This window comes from Ictidomys tridecemlineatus, chromosome 11 (genome assembly GCF_052094955.1).
Source record: "Ictidomys tridecemlineatus isolate mIctTri1 chromosome 11, mIctTri1.hap1, whole genome shotgun sequence".
In the NCBI taxonomy this organism is placed as follows: domain Eukaryota; kingdom Metazoa; phylum Chordata; class Mammalia; order Rodentia; family Sciuridae; genus Ictidomys; species Ictidomys tridecemlineatus.
Window position 1 is genome coordinate 116,943,334 of NC_135487.1, and position 21,266 is coordinate 116,964,599.

Consider the following 21,266-nt stretch of genomic DNA (forward strand, 5'->3'; position numbering starts at 1 on the left):
CAGAGCAAAAACATTAAGTTTGTGTAACAGCTATGAACCAAGAAAAATGACTATTATAATCTTAAACCTTTACTTAGTTATATATTATGTCCTGTTTATTTTGAGGTCATAGTGATCTTTACAAAAAATGTATCTTTTGTATTTTCTTAATTTAGTTGTAGCTGGCCGCAATATTTTATTTATTTAATTATTCATTTAGTGCTGAGGAGAAAACCCAGTGCCTCCCACATGCTAGGCGAGTGCTCTACTGCTGAGCCACAATTCCTGTCCCCAATATATCTTTTGAACACAATTTTAAATAAGTTTGATTCTAACCTACTTCAGAGAAATCCTAACATGGATGAGACAAGATGCAGAGCCTTAACTCAGCCTTAACTCTTTGAAGGAGGTGGATATTTACAATCCCTCAGGGGTAAAAAGGAAACTCAGGACTCTGACCTTTCACAATTTCTCTTTTGTGCCAAAGTTCCCCTGCCTGCCAAAAGTATCTGACAAAGTCCTTCCATGATGTGGCCCTGCTTTTATTGGCTGGGTGGGGTGATGGACTCTTGTAATCCCAGCTGCTTGGGAGGCAGAGGCAGGAGGAGTGCAAGTTCAAAGCCAGCCTCAGCAATTTAGCAAGGCACTAAGCAACTCAGTGAGACCCTGTCTCTAAATAAAATACAAAATTGGGCTGGGGATGTCGCTCAGTGATCAAGTGCCCTGAGTTCAATTCCCAGTACCCACCCCCCCCCCAAAATTGTTTTATCTGAATCTGATTTTTGCCCCCTCTGCAAAGTTTTCATGTATTATTTCCTGAGTCTCTAAATATCAGTTAATATAATATGACATTACACCTGAAACATAATCGAATAGAAAGGCTAAGAGGGCTTTTAGCTTCCCTTTTGTGGAAAAGGTGGTAGACTGTTTTTTTATGTTCCACATTGTTAACCTTTGAATAAATTGGGCTCTCCTAATACCTTCCAAAAATGCATTTAAATTTCCATCCTAGTGTAATGAGTAATGCAAAATATTATATAAAATATTAGATGGCACAAATAAATACCAATCACTTTTGTTATTTCTATATAAATCTCAAGGGGACTATTACTACAATCAATTTTAGTTTGGAGAACAACACCAACTTGGCAAAGTGGTCTCCTAAGCTTTATATTTAACTAAGTTTAACTTTCAGAGTACAATTTAGAATCCATAGGGTACAATAACAATAATCATAGGTCTCTATGGGTTAACAAAAATCAAAAGATAAACTTAAATCTCTTATACATTTAGGAAACAGTGTGAATGATCAGAAATTGACTTAAGTCAAAGCAAACAGATATAAGACTGATCTTCAAATGAGGATGTGACCTTTGTCAGATACAATGTGTAAAAGAGAGCACTTATTGGTTATCTTGCCAGTAAACTATGTAAACTTTTATATAGCACTTAGACAAGTCTTAGATATTGTTCTCAGATGCATACATATACCTAGTTATATATATTTAGGGTGTCAACTATATTGTTATAAACTAAATAACAGTTGTTTGTTTAACTAGTTAAAAAGTAATCACTTAAAAGACTTTAAAATGGGCACAAAATCCTAATTCCTTTATGTGGAAGACCAACCTTGCACGTGACTGAGTTAACTCCCTTGCTGGGTGATGTGGCGTCAGATAGCAGACATGCTGCTAGGCTGCCCCGCTCTTCTAAGGTTTGAGTGACTGTCTTCATGTCCCGGTGTGTCTTGCTACAGCCCCATGGGTGAAGCTACGCTCACCTGTTCCTTTGTAATATAACCCCTTGCCATGTTTAGGATAGAATCTTCCATGGAAGTGCCTTGTGTGTGTCCCCTCCTCTTACTGTGCCCTTGGGTGTGGCCTACCCAGGTGTCAGTCAACCTGCTGACAGTGGACATCATGAAGATACTCAGCCCCCTGAAACCTGACCCCTGCCTCATTTGAATAGCTCCTCCTCAATAAAAGGGTTCAGCGCCCTGCTCTCGCGCTCTCTCTCTTCCTGCGGACCCTTAAGGTCAAAGGAGCCCTCACAGCGACCCCAAAGAAAAAGGTATTTGTGTCTCTTGTGTGGTTATTTTGCACAGCCCAGTCAGCCCAGTTTACCTGGAGTGACCCCTGAGCCTTTTAGTCATGAACAGAAACCCTGCACCTTTAAGACTTGGTTTCCTCAAGTAATAAAATTAAACAAATATAAGAAAATTATCTTGACAGATAAGAGAAAATCAATGTTTCAAACTTTGCTTCATATCAGTACATTAAAGTTTAAGTAATTTTGACTGACTGTGCTCATTATAGTCCATTAAATCACAAACACAAACTTTTTGAGATTTACCTTCTGCAAACCTTCTGTGTCTTATTTAAACATTCACAACTTGGGCTGGGGATATAATTTAGTTGGTAGAGTGCTTTCCTCACATGCCCTGGGTTCAATTCCCAGCACCACAAAGAAAAAAAAATTCACAATTTAGTTTACGTCTTTAGTTTTGTCTTCTTTCATCTTAGACTTCAGCACAAGAATATTGGTTTATCAGACAAAATAATTTCTCACCCAGAAACATTTCTTTTACTTCTAATTTTCTGTACTAAAATATTCCTATATCTGTAACTTTTCCAGTTTCAGACCCTTTATTATATTCTGTGTTCTCTCTGATATGTGGATGTTGATTCAAAATGGGGGTTGGGGGTGTTGAGATTCACCAGATAAAATAGGGGGAAATGGGGGGAAAGAAAGGGGAATGGGAAAGATAGAATAAATTGGCAATAACTTTTCTATGATTATTTGTGAATATAGAACCAGTGTAACTCCACATCATGTACAACCCCAAGAATGGGAAGTTATATTCCATGTATGTATGATATGTCAAAATACATTCTACTGTCATGTATAACTAAAAAGAATGAAAATAAAGTTGATAAATGAGTTGGTATCAAACTAAAAATTTCTTCACAGCAAAATAAGCAATCAAGAACACACAGAAAGTCTATAGAATGGGAGAAAATCTTTGCCACCTGCCCCTCAGATAGACCATTAATCTCCATGATATATAAAGAACTCAAAAAACTTAACACCAAAGAGACCAAATAACCCAACTAATAAATGGGCAAAGGAACTGAATAGGCACTTCAACAAATTATAAAAAATGTTCAACATTTCTAGCAATTGGATAAATGCAAATTAAAACTACACCAAGATTTCATCTTACTCCAGTCAGAATGGAAATTATCAGAATACGAGTAACAAGAAATGTTAATGAGGACATGGAGAAAAAGGTACCCTCATACATTTCTGGTAGGACTGCAAATTAGTGCAACCACTCTGGAAAGCAGTATGGAGAATCCTCAGAAAACTTGGAATGGAACATCATTTGACCCAGTTATCCCATTCCTTGATAGTGCTGCAGTCACATCAATGATTATAGCAGCTCAATTCACAATAGCTAAACTATAGAATCAAGCTATGTGCCCTTCAACAGATGAATGGATAAAGAAAATGTGGTATATATATATATACACAATGGAATATTACTCAGCCATAAAGAAAGAAATTACTGCATTTGGATGGAATTACTGCATTTGGATGGATGGAACTTGAGACTACCGTGCTAAGTGAAATAAGAAAATCCCCCAAACCAAAGGCTGAATGTTCTCTCTGATATGTTCATGTTGACTCACAATGTGGGGCAGGGGAGAAGGGGAGTTTCACTGGATTGGACAGGGTGGAGTGGGGGGAAGGGATGTGGGATGAGAATAGGAAAGACAGTAGAGTGAATCAGACATAACTTTCCTATGTTCAAGAATGAATGCATGACCACATCATGTACAACCACAAAAATGGGAAGTTATACTTCATGTTTATATAATATGTCAAAATACATTCTACTGTCATGTATAAATAGAACAAATAAAAAAATTATATTCTGAAATAATCCTTATGAATGTTTACCACTCACATCCCTCACAGATAAGAGAATGGGGTTCCCCTTCAGTGGAATGGGCTACGTAAGAAATAAAAGATAAGAAAAATACAACAGTGAAATAACCACAGAACACAGAAGTGGCTTCAAAAGCAAGGGCAGGATGGGAAGCTGATCAGACGGGTCTAGCTTCTAACCATGAAAGGAGCCCGTGTGTGGTGTATTTGTATTGGAAAACATCACTAAAACAGGTTAGAGGTGGGGGGGCAGGGGGCTAGGGATGTAGCTCAGTTGGTAGAGTGCTTGCTTTGCATGCACAAGGCCCTGGGTTCAATCCCCAGCACCACCAAAAAAAAAAAAAAAAAAAAAAAAAAAGTCCTGGAGAAAAGAACAGACTCGAGGGCTTAGGGATTGAGATGGGGGCAAGTAGGCTGCTCAGTTCCTAATGGGTTCATGGGACCTTTCTAGCAGACCAGAAGGGAAAGTCACCTGCATCGGGTGGTCGGTCTCAGTGGGAGTGCCATGGGAAGTTCTCAATGCCAGGCCTATCCCCTCTCTGGCTACAACCCTGAATAAGGTCCTCATGCATTTCATGGATGGCTTCCCACAAATGTTACCTGTGTGTTCAATTTACACAACCAATTCCATCCCAGGAAAGGGTTGGGCAATCAGGGTGTACAGAAACTGTTCCTTAATCTTTTTTTCTCCCAGGTTACATTTAAGGGGTTGGAACACAGGATATTTTTGAGCCTGAACCGTGTCTGTTATCATTATAAGGATGCCATCCACTTTAAGTGAGTTCCTCACTGTCAATTTGGGCCTTTTTCTTATAATAGGCATATTGAGACAGGAGGACCTTTCTATCCTTTTCCTTGGGCTTCCTTTAGAATCCTTTTGCAGAGGCTGCCTACAAAACCTGGGTTGGCCTTAGTTTCTGGCACTCCCAGCACTGTTTTCTGGGTGCAGTTGTTCATTCTGCCAGTCTCCCCAGGCATTTAGTTTGATGGGATACTATTATAGGAAGAATTGCTTTGCCCCAGAGATGGCTAGTCCCTGCTGAATGGGATGTCCTGTCAGATCTTAAAAGAGGAGTCTCACCAGTGACCTATGCTGACAAGATGAACTGGGTTCAAAAGAGCTGGCTGCAACATTAAGCTAAGAAGTAACTTTTATATCGAGTGCAGGACAGCATTCTGAGTGTCTTCTTCCATTCTGGAAGGCAAGAGAGCGGGTGCACATGGAATCACTTTATTTATAGGGAAAGGACAGCGAAGGATTTTTCAATAGAATATTCTACACTAAATAAGGCAGGGGATAAAGTTTCAAGGAGGGTTGACCAATTCTATTGGGTAACACTCAAGTCCAGAGCTGAAGCAAACTTCTTTGCTGAGCAAAGGTGAAGGCCACTTGCTTCACTCAGCACGCGGCTTGCAATGCCAGACCAACACCCTCTTTGCTCAAGGCTGAGAAGGGATTCTTGGCTCATGGGCAGGTGGCCTCCCACAGGGGAGACTATTTCTGTCCCCAGGTCAGGAATCTACTGCCACAAACTCTACCCTCCAGGGGCTAAAGGGGCTGGAAGGCAGGGCAGAGGCCAGGTTCTCTTTTGAATATTTTTCTACTGCCCAGGCAGCTTTTCTGGGAGCTTTCCCCTCACCCCCCAGCTTATTGGTAGTGTCTCTGATCCCCAGTGAGATGGTCTGCTGCTGCCTGGGGCCAGGCTGAGAAACAGTGCTGGGAGTGCCAGCACCGGGTTCAAAAGATTTAAATCTTTTTTTCAACGCTTTCTTCTGGTGTCCTGCTATCCTTTCCCACCAGAGGCAGTGCCTTTTGGCACCCTTCAACTTAGTTCCTGAGTGTTCAGACCCCTTAGCATGCAGCTGCATCAATGCCTTGTACATATAAAATCTTTTATATATTTTGTCTTTGACAGGTCAACTTCAAGATTGTAATAATGATCCAGGAAAACCACTAAAAGGCCAGATTGTGTTATATTAAACCATCTTTCTCTTAGACAAGAGTTTCACTATTGGTGGCTCCTGCAGCCAAGACTTTTTTTGCTCAAGAGACTACAGGTAAGATCAATGCAGCATAGCCCATGTCTTTTTTTTTTCAAGACTATCTAGAAAACTTTATTGTCTATTTACAGAAGAAAATCATGCATATCATTAAACAAAACAAATAAAATGCTTTCTATCGCAACTCAATACATTGTCATTTTCTAAAGCCATATCATAGAAGTAAAACAGGTTTTTTTTTTTGTTGTTGTTGTTTTTTGTACTGTGGATAAAATCCAGGGGTGCTCCAACATTGAGCTACATCCTCAGTCTTTTTATTCATTTATTTATTTATTTGTAGATAGATACGGTCTAGCTAAATTGTTGAGGCTGGCCTTGAACTTGCCATCCTCCTGCCTCAGCCTCCCACATTGCTGTGATTACAGTCCTGTACCACTGTGCCCAGCAAGACATGGACATTTACAACAATGTGGTTGAGAATCCTTTAAAAGATTTAAACACTCATCATTCGAGGTGTAATACTCATAGACATAAGTTCCTGAAATAACAGCTTGCTCGCATAAGGTATTCGCACCAAAGAAATCTGGGTTTTATTGTGGCAGCCCCTGCATTCATATGTATGGGTCCTGGTGTTAGCAATTGCCATTATTCCACAAAGATTGCAAACATGAACCTGATATGGATCTGATGCCTCAAACAATCTTTCTCTTAAAAACTGGGCCGCACCATGGGCAGTCTGACAATCTCGTTCCATTTCTCCAAAACGCAGGCCACCATCATGAGATCTCCCCTTCATGGGCTGTCTATTTAGGATCTGAATAGGTCCCCTAGCACGAGAATGAATTTTGTCATCCACCATATGTTTCAAACGCTGGTAGTAAGTCGGGCCAATAAAAATTTGTGATGTGATTTTTTGACCAGTGAACCCATTGTAGAGGACCTCATTTCCTCTGAGATGGTAGCCATAATCAGACAAAAGATTAGAAATCTTCTGTACATTAATAGCATCATTAAATGGAGTGGCATCACCAATTTCACCCTTGTTAGCTGATACCTTCCCTTGAAGACATTCAATCAAGTGACCAATAGTCATACGAGAGGGAATGGCGTGGGGATTTATGATGATATCAGGGGTAGTACCTTCACAGGTAAAAGGCATATCCTCTTGACTATACTGAATACCACAGGTACCCTTCTGACCATGTCGACTAGCAAATTTGTCTCCAATTTGTGGAATTCTAACAGAGCGTACCCTTATTTTACAAAACTTATATCCTTCCTGGTTGAGAGTTACCATAACCTGATCCACAATGCCTGTCTCGCTGGTTCTAAGGAAAGTGCTACAGTCTCTCTTGGTATAGTGCCTATTGGTGCTCTCCAATTCATCTTCATTTTCAGGCAAGGTGACTGTTTTGCCTATAGTAACATCATCTCCAGATTCACGAACTCCTGGAGCTATCAAACCATCGTCATCCAGCTTGTCATAAATGGCATGCCTCATACCTTGGCATGTTTCATGTGTAGGCTTCTCAAAAACCTCTTCTTGATCAAATCCTTTTTTAGACTCCTGTTCTTTGTATGAGCGATAGAAAACAGACCTGAAAAAGCCTCAGTCTACAGCTGAACGATTCATGATAACAGAGTCTTCTTGAATATATCCAGCGTATGATGCAATGGCCACAATTGAGTTGATACCTGCTGGCAACTCTCTAAATCGAAGATATTCCATAGACCGTGTAGTCACAAGTGGTTTTTGAGGATAATAAAAAACATGGGCCAATGTGTCCATACGTACATGGAAGTTGGTGATATACACTCCCATAGCCTGCTTACCCGTAGCAGACTGGTATGTGTTTCTAGGGGATTGGTTATGGTCAGGAAAGGGAATAATAGATGCACAAACACCAAGAATCATTGATGGATGAATCTCACAATGAGTATATGTGGAACAATAAGCAACTTCTTTTTTTTTAAATATTTATTTATTTAGTTTTCGGCGGACACAACATCCTTGTTTGTATGTGGTGCTGAGGATCGAACCCGGGCCGCACGCATGGCAGGCGAGCGCGCTACTGCTTGAGCCACATGCCCAGCCCCAATAAGCAACTTCTTTCTCCTGTAAATCATCTGAGGTCATTGCAAGCATCACTGTTTCTTCTTCTAGAGTATCTATATATTCTGCTACCCTGCTGGCCACAAGATTCTGCCAACTGTAGTTGTTATATTCTCTCTCTTTCAATTGGTCAATATGTCTCTTCTTTAAAAGTAGCTTTTGTTTTTCCACAATCAGAAGTGGTCTACAAATACAGCCTGCATCGGTATAGATCCGAATCTCCCACTCTCGAATATCTCTGATCATAGAAACTTCAGACACAATGATGTCCATCTGACGCCGTAATTTCCTTAGGCTGTTCATAAGTTGTTCAGGATCTTTCTGTATTCCAACCCAGCAGCCATTAACAAAAATCTTAGTCGCATCAGCAATAGCTGCAGGAGAAATTTCTTCTAAATTTTCCATACTCCATTCTTCTAAAAATTCCAGAATTGGAGAAGGTTGAGATCCAACTGAAATATAAGCCATCAGTGCTAAATTCTTCACAAGTCCTACAGCATGGCCCTCTGGAGTCTCAGCAGGACAAACAATTCCCCACAATGTATTATGCAACTGTCTTGATTTTGCTAGCTTGCCATCTCTACCAATAGGAGAATTTAAACGGCGCAGATGAGAAAGAGTAGATGCAAAAGCCAGGCGGTTTAATAACCGAGATACTCCAGCTCTGGCTTGATGAGCTTTCTTTTGGTCATCCCAGTTTCCAGTAGCTAAAGAATATTTTAAGCCATCAGATATTATCCGCGTTTTAATAGCCAACTCCAAGTTAAAGTCCTTTCCTCGATCAATAAACTTTTGTGCATAGATTCGTACTTCTTTTAGTAAATTCTTAAACATACCTCTAAATAAGAATGCAAGTAGTGGCCCAGCAAGATCCAATCTTTTGTTTCCATAGTGACCTCTGTCATCTAGTTCTCTTCTACCCAAAGCTGCCAGAAGTAACCTATGAACCATATATCCCAAGAAATATGCTTTTTTGGTCTCACAAAAATCACTAACACCAACATGAGGAAGCATTTCTTTTTTGTAAAACTTCTTTTGCATACTTAATTCTTTTCTCTTTAGTAATGCCAGGCTTTGCTCCTCTTGAACCAATGAAATTTAATGCAACATTCTGTTCTTGAATGACAAAAGCTTCATCAAGAGAAGGTTTAACCATTTCCATCATTTCTGGATCTTCAAAATCATAAATAATATGTTCTAGGATATCTCTATCAGACACAAAACCTAATGCTCTAAACACAATAATGATGGGAACTTCTTGCTTGATATATGGTAGAGTTGCCAAGATGCGCTGACCAATAGCACTCTTTTTTTGCACCCTGCCCTCTTCTTGCCAGCATGCTAACCCATATAGTACTGATAGGTCGGAAAGAATTCTCCAGACATGACCTACACTCTCCTGTGTAGGCATATTTAGAATCCTTTTTGGCAAACACATAAACTGTGTTTGTTGCCATTTTCTCTTGGGCAATCAGAACCTTTTCAGCTCCATTAATAATAAAATAGCCACCAGGATCCAAAGGGCATTCATTTAACTCACAAAGATTACGATCTGTTAAGCCATTCAATAGGCAGTAAGTTGAACGCAACATAATTGGAATTTTTCCTATAAAAGTTTTCTGATGCTGAGTCTGAAGTTGTTCTTCACCTTCTTTAATGACTGTTTTTGTTATGTCAACATAAAGTGGAGCAGAATACATGAGATTTCTTAATCTGGCCTCATTTGGCATCATTGGTGAAGGAGCACCATCTCTTTTCCAATGGGTAGGCTTGGAGAGGTAAATTTGTTCAAACTTTAACAAATACCTTGGCTGATTACAATCCAGCATGCTTCTTGCCATAAATCTGGGGTGATTTCATCATCATCCTCATCATATTGCATATTCTCGTCTGCGTCATACATATTGGCAGAAGGCTTTGGAGCTCCTAACTCGAGAAATCAAAGATAGGCACACAACAGCCACCAGTCCATAGCCCATGTCTTAAAGGGTTAGTAAGATTCAAAAAACAGACAAGAGAGGATCACCAAAACCCGGGCTAACAGATAGGAACCTTTAAAACAGACAGACCTGTACATACAAATTTCTTCCACTTATTCTACCTTTGACAGACCAACTTGCCATGACATGCAACTAAATCAGTCAGTGTCACTCCAGGTGAATTTGGGTTGGCACAAAATAAATTATACACAGACAGACAGAAAATACCTTTTTCTTTGTGTTCTGTGATGGCTCTCGACCTTAGGGGTCCCTTGGAAAGAGATAGCATCACCTGAATTCTTTATTCTTATATAGGGGGACTGACAAAGGGAGGTTCCATGGAATGTTCTCTACAAAAAAGGTCAGGGGTAGTATTACAAAGGAACAAGAAGGCAGCCACTCCCATTGGGTAATGCCCACTCCCAATCTGCTGATCAAAGTTGGGATCCACCTGCTTCCTGGTGAGGGAAGCCAGTCTCCACATTTCCATTGCTCGCAGCTAGGTGGCGCTCAGCTCCTATGTGGCAGCTCCTGACACCAACTCCAAATGCAAGATTTGTATAATAATCCAGAAAGCTATTAAAAAACTATTTCAAAAAGCTATTCAGATTATTACAGTAAAACACCCCAGACAGGCTTATACCTATAGGTGGCCCTTTTCTTCAACTTGCTTTACCTCTGACAGACCAACTCTAATTGCAAGATTGTAAAAAAGACACACAGAGAGACAACCAGAGAGGAGCCTCCAAACCATGGCCAAGAGTTGGAAATCTTTAAAACAGACCAACCAAGACCTTTCTCATGAGACTACCTATAGGGTCAATGTAGTATCGGCTATGTCTTGAAAGGGGCAGTAACAGATACAAACAAAACAAAAACACAGACAATCAGAGGGATTTCCCAAACCCAAGGCCAACAAACAAATGAGAACCTAGAACCTAGATCATACCAGAAGGGAGTAAATATCCCTAGGTTCTTGAGTCCTCCTTCACCTGGGCTCCTATGCCAGTGGCACCAGAAATATCCTCCCGAAAGAGGGTGAAAAATCAGCTTCTACCTCAGAGCAAAGCCTGTCCAAAGAAGGGGGCATGACCCTTGTCCTTGGAAAGACCCACAAAGCACTGCTAGGCACATACCCACCCTGCTGAGTTGTTTATCTACAAATAACCGGAGAGATCTGCAGAGCCAGGTGGCCCTGACTCAGGCTAGGTGAGGACCCATAGCAACCCCCCTAGCAACCTCCAATCAGCATGAGACATGGAAAATACCTGGGATGCCAGATGACCCCCCAGTAGTTTATGGTGGTTGATAACATGTTGGGAAACCATGTAGTTCAGTACATACACCCCTTGTGGCTTAAACCAATCAGTTCAAATGAATCCCCCTCTTGTACTAACCAATCACCCCTACCCAACTTGTTCCCACCAGTGATTGTGCTAATCAATGTTAAGAGTTGTTGTTTGATTTTCCTGCGGTGTGTGATGATTTGCTAAGAGATGCTATGATGTATGTGGGGTCCCTGCCTTCCCCAAAGAGTGTATAAAACTGCTGCAAACCCTGGGCTTGGGGCCTCTCAGCGTCACCAGTTGCTTGCAATAAACACCTCTTTGCTGGTCTCTGGTGGTCTTTTGGGAGTCCCGAATTCGAGCATATCAGGAACCAGACATTCCCACAAAGAGTAACCATGTTACCGCTGTTTACCAGTGACGACTCCTTGCTTCCCCGAATGCTGAAGTATAACACCAGAGAAGCACACCAAGGCAAGTGGAGAGTGGAAAGTGGAAGGCTTTATTAAAGGACAGCAGAAAAGACTTCCTCCTGGAGGAAGAAGGGGTGGTCTTCCTTTTTTTTATATCTAAGGTCTTCTATTAGTCCTCCCACACTCCTGTCCTTTGTTTCCCTTTATCTCGAAGTGATAGAACACATGTGGGAAGGCCAAAAGGTGGGAGATAGGCGGACCATATGGCAGAGGAGTAATCTGGGCAGGAAGGGCAGGGGTGGTTTGATTAGCACCTCCCAGTTTGCTGGGAGCTACTTCATTAACAGTTCTTTAGGATGGGTTCTGGGCTTGGGGACATTAACATTTCAATTTCCACAGGTGTTGTTCTGGTTTCCTGGACTCCATTCTCCATAATGGTCTCCGTTTTCTTTATGGTACTTGATATCAGACCTGATTTACCTAACTACCTATCTTTAAATCTGGCTTCAACCAAATGTGTGGAATCAAGGATCTCAGTATGCACACCAGGGGACTTACCAGATAGCCAAGGTTTTTGCGACTTTCCTGAATTCAGTTTCTTTTTTCTCAAAGTGGACCATGGTGGAGCAACCTGTTGAGGGAGAGAAGGTGGGAGTTCCCTGAAGCAAAAGGAGCTTCTGCAGCTGCTGCGATAGTCCCTTAGTGCCTCCCTTAACTCACAGGAAAGCGCCCCCAGTTCCACCTGAGGCAAACCCACCCATCTCCCAACTCTCCTGCAGTTGGCTCTCAACAAGTTCACCAGCACCATCAATCTTCAGCATGAAAGTGGGGTTTCTTGGAGAGCCAGGCCTGCCCAAGGAAGCTGGAGCAGGACACATGACTAAATCAGTCAGGGTCATTCCAGGTGAACAGGGCTGGCACAAAATAATCACGCAAAGAGAAAATGCCATTTTTCTTTGGGTTCTGTGATGGTTCCTCTGACCCAGCTCCCGAGGCAGGCAAGAAAGAGAGAGGGGCACGCCTCAAACCCAGGTTTTATTGGGGGAGGCTGTTTGAAAGAACATTCCATCCATATAAGGCAGAGGGGTAATGTTACAAGGGGCAGCCCACTCCCATTGGGTACCGCCCACTCCCAAAGCTGTGCTCCTCTGCTGAGCAGAGATGGGGATCCACCTGCTTCTGGATCAGGGAAGCCAGTCTCCACATTTCCATCCCTCAAAGCTTGGATCTTTTGGAGCTCCATCATCATATTCAAGATATTCAAAATAATAGAGCTGATTTTTCGGATCCCTCTTCCTTAGCTAATCAAATACTAAAAGAATTAAATGCCTTTAACCTCGGAAACATTCTTAAACTCTCTCGGCCTGGAACATCTTTGCATTGCTCTCTTTGCTGTTAATTCTTTTTTGTGTTGTAATTATAGGATAGCAAGTCTTCAAAGCAAGAATTTGGGGGCTCGAGAAAGTAAATCATGACCTGCTTTTCAAAGAAAGAAGGGCGAATATGTGGGAGGCCATCCTTGCACGTGATTGAGTTACCACCCCCGCTGGGTGTGAGGCGCTCAGACACTAGGTGTTAGAGCTTTCCCCACCCTTCGTGGGCCAAGGGCTGGCCTGCATGGAGGCGAGCCTCACCACTGCCCTTGAAGATCCAATCATCTGACCTTGGAACACTGCCCCTCTTGACCTTCATTGGATGGGATTTTCCCTTGAATTTTCTGTTCCCCAATAAAAGCCCTCTCCCTGGTGTGTTCTCTCTCTCTCACTAGCCTCCTCAGTAAACCTCGCTATTTTCCTGGGTAGCTTGAAGCTGGGGGTTTGAGGAGCCATCCTGGAGCTGGTTTAAAGGTAATTGAAGTCTCTGTCTTTAATTTAAACACCCTGAGGATTTTCCCATGTGGCAGAACCGTTCATACTGTCTGCGCTGGCCACAGACTAAACTTATTTTTGTCTTCATAGGGACTCTGAGAAACCAGGCAGTTACTGTCCTGGTTTCACAGATGGAAACACCCAGGCTCCGATAAGCCAAGCAAGTTCATGTTTGCAAAACAAATAAGGACTGAAGTTGGTATACAGCACCAAGTGTATTTACATTACTCTGGCTGTTTAGGAGGTCGTGAAAAACTTTGAGAGGGTAAATCCAGGTGTGCAGTGGGAGCGAAAGCCACACTGTAGAAGATGTGTAGGCAGGTGGAGGAGGCCACGGATTTGAGCGCTGTTGACTGTCAGCACTCCAGGTGTGACATGTCAAGCCTCAGCTGTACCTTCTCCAGGTACTTGTTCCTGGTGAGCTGCTTCTCCCTATTCTCAGAGATGATTATAAGCCTTTACTCACACCCTGTTATAATTTAGATGTGAGATGTCCCCTAAAGCTCATGTGTGAGACGACGCAACAAGGTTCAGAGGAGAAATGATTGGGCCGTGAGAGTCGTAACCCAATCAGTGACTAATCACCTGATAGGGATTAGCTGAGAGGTAACTGAAGTGGTGGGTTGTGGCTGGAGGAGGCGGGAATTGGGGTGTGGCTTTGGGTATATATTAGTATCTGGCAAGTGGAGACCTTGTTCTCTGCTTTCTGATCATAATGTGAGCTGCTTCCCTCTGCCACATTCTTTTGTCATGATGTCTTGCCTTACTCTGAACCTCAAGGAATGGAGTCTGCTGTCTATGGATTGAGACCTCTGAAACTGTCAGCCCCCAAATAAACCTTTCCTCTTTTACAATTGTTCTGGTTGGGTTCTTTAGTCACAGCAGCAAAAAAGCTGACCCTCTAATGAACCATTATAGCTCATTTTCCTTTTTTTATTTTTAGGACCAGAAATGAACCTCATGGCACTTAACCACTGAGCCACGTTCCCAGCCCTTTTTATTTTTACTAAGGCTAAGTTACTCAGAACCTCACTAAGTGCTGAGGCTGCCTTTGAACTTGCAATCCTCCTGTCTCAGCCTCCCTAGCTGCTGGGATTACAGGTGTGTGACACTGTGCCTGGCTCATCTTCCTTCCATTTTTTTAACCATATGATTTGTTTTTATTTTTTTTAGTCATACATGACAGCAGAATGTATTTTGATGTATAATACATACATGGAATGTACATACATCAATCATATTGTGTATTCTATTCTGCTGCCCTTCCTATCTTCCCTACTCCTCCCCTCCTCTCCCATCCTTTCTCTCTATTCAATCTAATGTGACACACTTTTTTTTTCTTTTTTTCCCCTCCATTTTTTTATTTGCTCATTTTAGTTATACATGACAGTAGAATGCGTTTTGACATATAATATATACAACGACCATTCTTGTCATTGTGCATGGTATGGAGTTACACCAGTCGTGTATTCATATATGAACAAAGGAAAGTTATGTCAGGCTCATTTTACTGTCTTTCCCATCCCCCATCCTTCATCTCTTCCTCTCAGTCCCCACTGTCCAATCTGATGAATGTCCTCTCCCCCACTCCACACCTATTGTGAGTCAGCATCTGCATATCAGAGAGAACATTCAGCATTTGTTTTTTTGGGATTGTCTTATTTCACTTAGCATAGTAGTCTTCAGTATCATTCGTTTACTGGCAAATGCCATAATTTTATTCTTCTCATAGTTAATATTCCTTTGTGTATATGTACCACATATTGTTGATCCATTCATCTGTTGAAGGACATCTAGGTTGGATCCATAGCTTGGCTATTGTGAATTGAGCTGCTATGAACATTGATGTGGCCATGTAACTATGGTATGCTGATTTTAAATCCTTTGGGTATTTTCCAAGGGGTGGAATAACTGGGTCAAATGGTGATTTCATTCCAAGTTTTCTGAAGAAACTCCATACTCCCTTCCAGAGTGGCTGCACCAATTTGCAGTCTCACCAGCAATGTGTGATGTTTCTCCCCACATCCTTGCCTGCATCTATTATTACTTGTATTCTTGATTATTGCCATTCTGACTGGAGTGAGATGAAATCTCAGTGGAGTTTTCATTTGCATTTCTCTAATCGCTAGTGATGTTGAACATTTATTTTGTATATTTGTTGACTGATCATATTTCTTCTTCTGTCAAGTGTGTTCAGTTCCTTTGCCCATTTATTGATTGGTTTATTTGCTGTTAAGTTTTTTGAGTTCTTTATCTATCCTGGAGATTATGCTCTATCTTAGGTGCAGGTGGCAAAGATTTTCTTCCATTATGTAGGCTCTCTATTCATATTCTTGATTGCTGTGAAGAAGCTTTTTGGTTTGACACAATCCCATTCTTGATTTTACTTCTGTGCTTTAGGAATCTTGCTGAGGAATTCAGGTACTAAGCCATCATGATGGAAGTGTGGGCCTACTTTTTCTTCTAGTAGACACAGGGTCTCTAATGCCTAGATCCTTGGTCCACATTGAGTTAAATTTTGTTCTGGGTGAGATATATGAGTCTAATTTCATTTATTATATATGAATTTCCATTTTCCCAGCACCATTTGTTGAATAGGCTGTCTTTTATCCAATGCATGTTTATGGAGCCTTTGTTTAGTATGAGATAACTGAATTTATATTGGTTTGTCTCTGTGTCTTCTATTCTGTACCACTGGGTTACATGTCTGTTTTGGTGCCAATACCAAGCCATTTTTGTTACTATGGCTCTGTAGTATAGTTTAAGGTCTGATATTATGATGCCTGCTGCTTACTGTTCTTCCTAAGAATTGCTTTGGCTATTTTGGGGCTTTATTTTTCCAAATGAATTTCATGACTGCTTTTTCTATTTCTATGAAGAACATCATTGGAGCCTTAATAGGAATTACATTAAATCTGTATAGCACTTTTGGTAGTATGGCCATTTTGATAATGTTAATTGTGCCTATCCAAGAACAAGGGAGATCTTTCCATTTTGTAAGGTTTTCCTCAATTTCTTTCTTTAGTGTTCTGCAATTTTTATTGTAGAGGTCTTTTGCCTCTTTTGATTTATTGATTCCCAAATATTTTATTTTCTTTGAGGCTATTGGGAATGGGCTAATTTTCCTAATTTCTCTTTCAGTGGGTTCATCATGGATATAAAGAATGCAATTGATGTATAAGAATGCAATTGATTTATGGATATTAATTTTATATCCTGTTACTTTGCTGAATTTATTTGTGAGTTCTAGAAGTTTTATGGTGGAGATTTTTGAGTCTTTTAAATATAGAATCATGTCATAAGAAAATAAGGATAGTTTGAGTTCTTCTTTTCTTATTTGTATTCCTTTAATTTCTTTCTTCTAATTGCTCTGGCTAGAGTTTCCAGAACCATGTTGACAGAAGTGGTGAAAGAGGGCATCCCTATCTTGTTCCAGTTTTTAGAGAGACTGCTTCCAATTTTTCTCCATTTGGAATGATGTTGGCCTTAGGTTTAGGATATATAGCTTTTACAATGTTGAGATATGTTCCTATTATCCCTAGTTTTTCTAATTTTTCTGAACATAAAGGGGTGCTATATTTTGTAAAAAGATTTTTCTGCTTATATTGAGATAATCTTATGCTTCTTGCATTTAAGACTATCAATATAATGAATTACATTTATTGATTTCCAAATGTTGAACCAACCTTGCATCCCTGAGATGAACCCAACTTGATCGTGGTGCAATATCTTTTAAATATGTTTCCATATGTGATTTGCCAGTATTTTATTTAAAATTTTTGCATCTATGTTCATCAGGGATATTGGTCTGAAGTTTTCTTTCCTTGATGTGTCTTTATCTGGGTTTGCTAGCAGGTTGATAATTAGCAAAACAGAATTTGTTTGAAAGGGTTCTCTATTTTTCTATTTCATAGAATAATTTGAGGAGGATTAGAATTTGTTCTTCTGTGAAGGTCTTTTAGAACTCAGCTGAGAATCCATCTGCTCCTGGACTTTTTTTTTTTCTTTCTTGGTAAGCTTTGTATGGCATCATCCATTTCATTGCTTCAAACTGATCTGATTATGTGTCCTCCTGATTCCATTTGTATAGGTCATATGGTTCTAGAAATTTGTTAATGTTTTCAAGATTTTCTATTTTGTTGGAATATAAATTTTCAAAATAGGATCTATCCAGTGGTGAGAGAGGTGTGGTAAAGTCACCCAGTGTTATCGTGTTGTGGTCTATTTGCTTCTTGAAATTGAGAAGGGTTTGTTTGATGTACATAGATGCTCCATTGTTTGGGGCATAAATATTTACAATTGTTGTGTCTTGTTGATATATAATTCCATTAAGCAGTATGAAATGTCCTGTTTGTCCCTTCTAATTGACTTTGGCTTGAAGTCCACTTTATCTTATATAAGGACAGAAACCCCATTGTATGTAAGATCCATGTGAGTGATAGATTTTTCCCACCCTTTCACCATCTGCCTGTGGATGTCGTTGCTCATGACATGAGTCCCTTGGAGACAGCATATTGGTCTTGTTTTATAATCCAATCTGCCAGTCTACATGTTTTGATTAATGAGTTAAGGACATATTATTGAGATATAATTTTTATTACTGGTAATTTTGGTTTATTTCTAGTTTTTAATTTGAATTAATTTCTCCATTTATTCATTGCTCTTTTAGTGTAGTTCCTCCCTTTGCTGGTATTCATTTTTTTTTTCATTTCTTCTTCTTCATGAAATATCTGATTGAGTATGTGTGGTAGTGCAGGCTTTCTAGCCATGTTTATCATGAAAGGTCTTTATTTCATCATCAGTTCTTAAGCTTAATTTTGTTGGATATAGAATTCTTGGTTTATATCCAATTTCTTGCAGAGGTTGGTATTATATTATTCCAAGACCTCCTTGCTTTGAGGGTCTGACAGAAGCAAATATCTGAGATCCACAATGCTTTCTTTCTAAATATTACCTGTCATTTTTCACTAGCAAAATTTGGTCCTTATTCTGTATGTTAGGCATTTCCATATAATGTGCCTTGGTGTGAGTCTGTTTTAATTTTTTCTATTTGGGGTCCTATGAGCCTTCTTTATTTGATTTTCCATTGCATTCTTTAGGCTTGGGAAATTTTCTGATATTATTTCATTGAAAAGATTGTGCATTCTTTTTGTTTATATGTCTGAGCCTTCATCTAACCCAATAAATTGTAAATTTGGTCTTTGCCGGGTTTCATTCATTACTAAAACACTCAGGGGTCACTCCAGTTGAACTGGGCTACTTGGGCTGCATGAAATAACCACAGAAGAGACAGAAATACCGTTTTCTTAGGGGTCATTGGGATGGCTCCTCTGATCTTAAGGGTCCGCAGGAAGAGAGAGAGGGACATAGCATGCGCTGACACATTTTATTGAGGAAAAGCCATTCAAAAGAGGCAAAGAGTCAGGTTTCAAGGGGCTGAGTCTGCTGTCAGCAGGTTGACCGACATCTAGGAAGGCCACACCGAAGGGCACAGTAAGAGGGGGGACACACAAAAGGTGTTTCCATGGAACATTCTATCCCAAACAGGGCAAGGGGTAATATTACAAAGGAACAGGTGGGCATAGCTCCACCCATGGGGCTGTAGCAAGACATACCCATGCACAAGACATGACCCTCAGACCCAAGAAGGGTGGGGAAAGCTCTGCCACATTTCTTCGACTGAGCGCCTCAGCACCCTGACAGGGAGTGCGACTCAGTCATGTGCAAGGTTGGTCTCCCACAGGTCTTTTTGGGTTATCCCATATTTCTTGGAAGTTCTATCCATGGTCTCTTAACATCTTTTCTTCATGGTCAACTTTGTTTCCAAGATAATATATTTTGTCTTCATTGTCTGAAACTCTGTCTTCCAAGTAATCTAGTCTGTTGGTGATGCTTTTAATTAAATTTTTAATTTGGTCGATTGATTCCTTCATTTCAAAGATTTCTGCTAGTTTTTTTTTCAGAATTTCTATCTCTTTATTGAAGTGATATTTTACTTCCTGTAGTTTCTCTCTAATTTCACTTCTTATACTCTCCTTTACTTCACAGATCAGTTTAACTATGTACATTCTAAACCCCTTCTCTGATATTTCTTCCACTGTGGTATTCTGTTATTAGAGTATCTTGGTTTGTTTGAGGTGATTTGTTCCCTTGCTTTTTCATGTTGTTTGTGTGTCTTCTCATCTAACATATGGCTCTGACGCAGTAGAGTTTCTCCCCCATGGACTTGGAGTTTCCCTGAAGGTTGCCATTGCCTCACTGTTTAGGGGGAAACAAATAACAACCACCACGGATGCAAACAATATACAGAATTAAACCAAGTAGTTCCTACTGTAACAATGTTAATCATCACAATGAAAGGCAATGATGGGATTAGTTATTGCCTACAATAAAAAAACAGCACATTTGCAAAAGAGTTTACAATTTCATAAGGTGAGAACAGGGAGAGAACAGAAATGACATAGGATGTAATGGTTATGCGCGTGGCCCGGGTTCGATCCTCAGCACCACATACAAAGATGTTGTGTCTGCCGAAAACTAAAAAATAAATATTAAAAATCTCTCTCTCTTTCTCTCTCTCTCTCTCTCTTTAAAAAAATGCTAGAAATGAGAAAAAAATATGAGTGTGTTCACATACCATTAAGGTCAGAATTAAACAGAGAAAAGAAAAAGAGAGAGAGAGAGAGAGGAAAAAAAATATCAATGCAAAGTTAAAGAATTCTTCCTGTTAGAGTACAGAATGTTCTCAGATTCTCAGTAGATTTAGGTGGGGTCATCTGGAGCGTGATGCTCCACCCACTGGTTTGCTGGAGTGGGAGAGGTAATCCTATAGGTGGAATTCCTGGAGGCAGGGTTTAGGTTTATGTAGGATCCAGGCTCTTCACCGAATATCAATTGGTCTGGGGATTTTAAACCCAAGCACCTTCAGGGTCCAGGAATTGCCAGAGCACTCTGGAAGACCGTACCCAGGGATCTCCCCTGGATTCCACTTTTGTGGTGGTGTGGACTCAGTTCTAAGTCCACTATGTCACCTCCCACCCCGACGTTTCCTGGTCTTGGGTTCAGTCTCCAAACTCAATCTCTCCTGTCCCTGCCCTTCTGAATTCATGACCAGACACCTCACCTCCAGCCTGTCCTGCAAGCAGCCAATTGGAGGGGCAGGGATAGAGTTGGGTGGGTTTTCATGACCACTTGTTCCCTGTGTAAACCTCTCTCCACATTTGATTTTCTGCTGGTCACTTAAGTGCACTCCTTGTTGTGCAGCATGTGTTAACTGGACCTGTATTCCAGGCCCATCCCAGGTTTGCCAGGCATCAGCTCCCTCAGGTGCCAGACCCCACACAGTGGCTGCAAAATCTTTCCTTCCCTTGTCTTCTGCAAGCTCTCTTGAGAGATAGCAGCTTCTTTCCCGTACAAGGATATTGTGCATTTTAACCAGGCAATGTCATTGATCTGTAACCACTCCATATCCAGACACATCTCAAGGCTCCTAAAAGTGCAGTTCCTTTAATTCATTTATCCCTCCACTTTGCTCACAAAGGGAGTGCTCTGGCTAGGGCCTCCAAACCCTCCAAGTGTTTGGTGTAGAATTGTTCCTCTGTGGATTACTTCCTTATTTTATTATATCCAATCTCCAGAGTCCCTGATCTGCTTTGAATATCCAGTTATAAATTCCA

At 40.7% G+C, this 21,266-nt stretch overlaps 1 protein-coding gene and 1 non-coding gene across 2 annotated transcripts; one reads left to right on the forward strand and one right to left on the reverse strand.

Annotated features, from left to right (window-relative positions):
• The first annotated feature begins 4,190 nt into the window (after positions 1-4,190).
• Positions 4,191-4,262, forward strand: Trnaa-ugc (transfer RNA alanine (anticodon UGC)). Its single transcript has one exon. It is a non-coding gene; the product is annotated as a tRNA-Ala (tRNA).
• Positions 4,263-6,252: 1,990 nt separating this feature from the next.
• On the reverse strand, positions 6,253-10,006 carry LOC101970146 (DNA-directed RNA polymerase II subunit RPB2-like). The gene is given in 5 exon segments (XM_078027156.1): positions 6,253-7,890; positions 8,017-9,064; positions 9,066-9,356; positions 9,358-9,857; positions 9,860-10,006. Coding segments are annotated over 5 exon segments (3,393 nt in total). The 5' UTR covers positions 9,948-10,006; the 3' UTR covers positions 6,253-6,424.
• Positions 10,007-21,266: the final 11,260 nt, after the last annotated feature.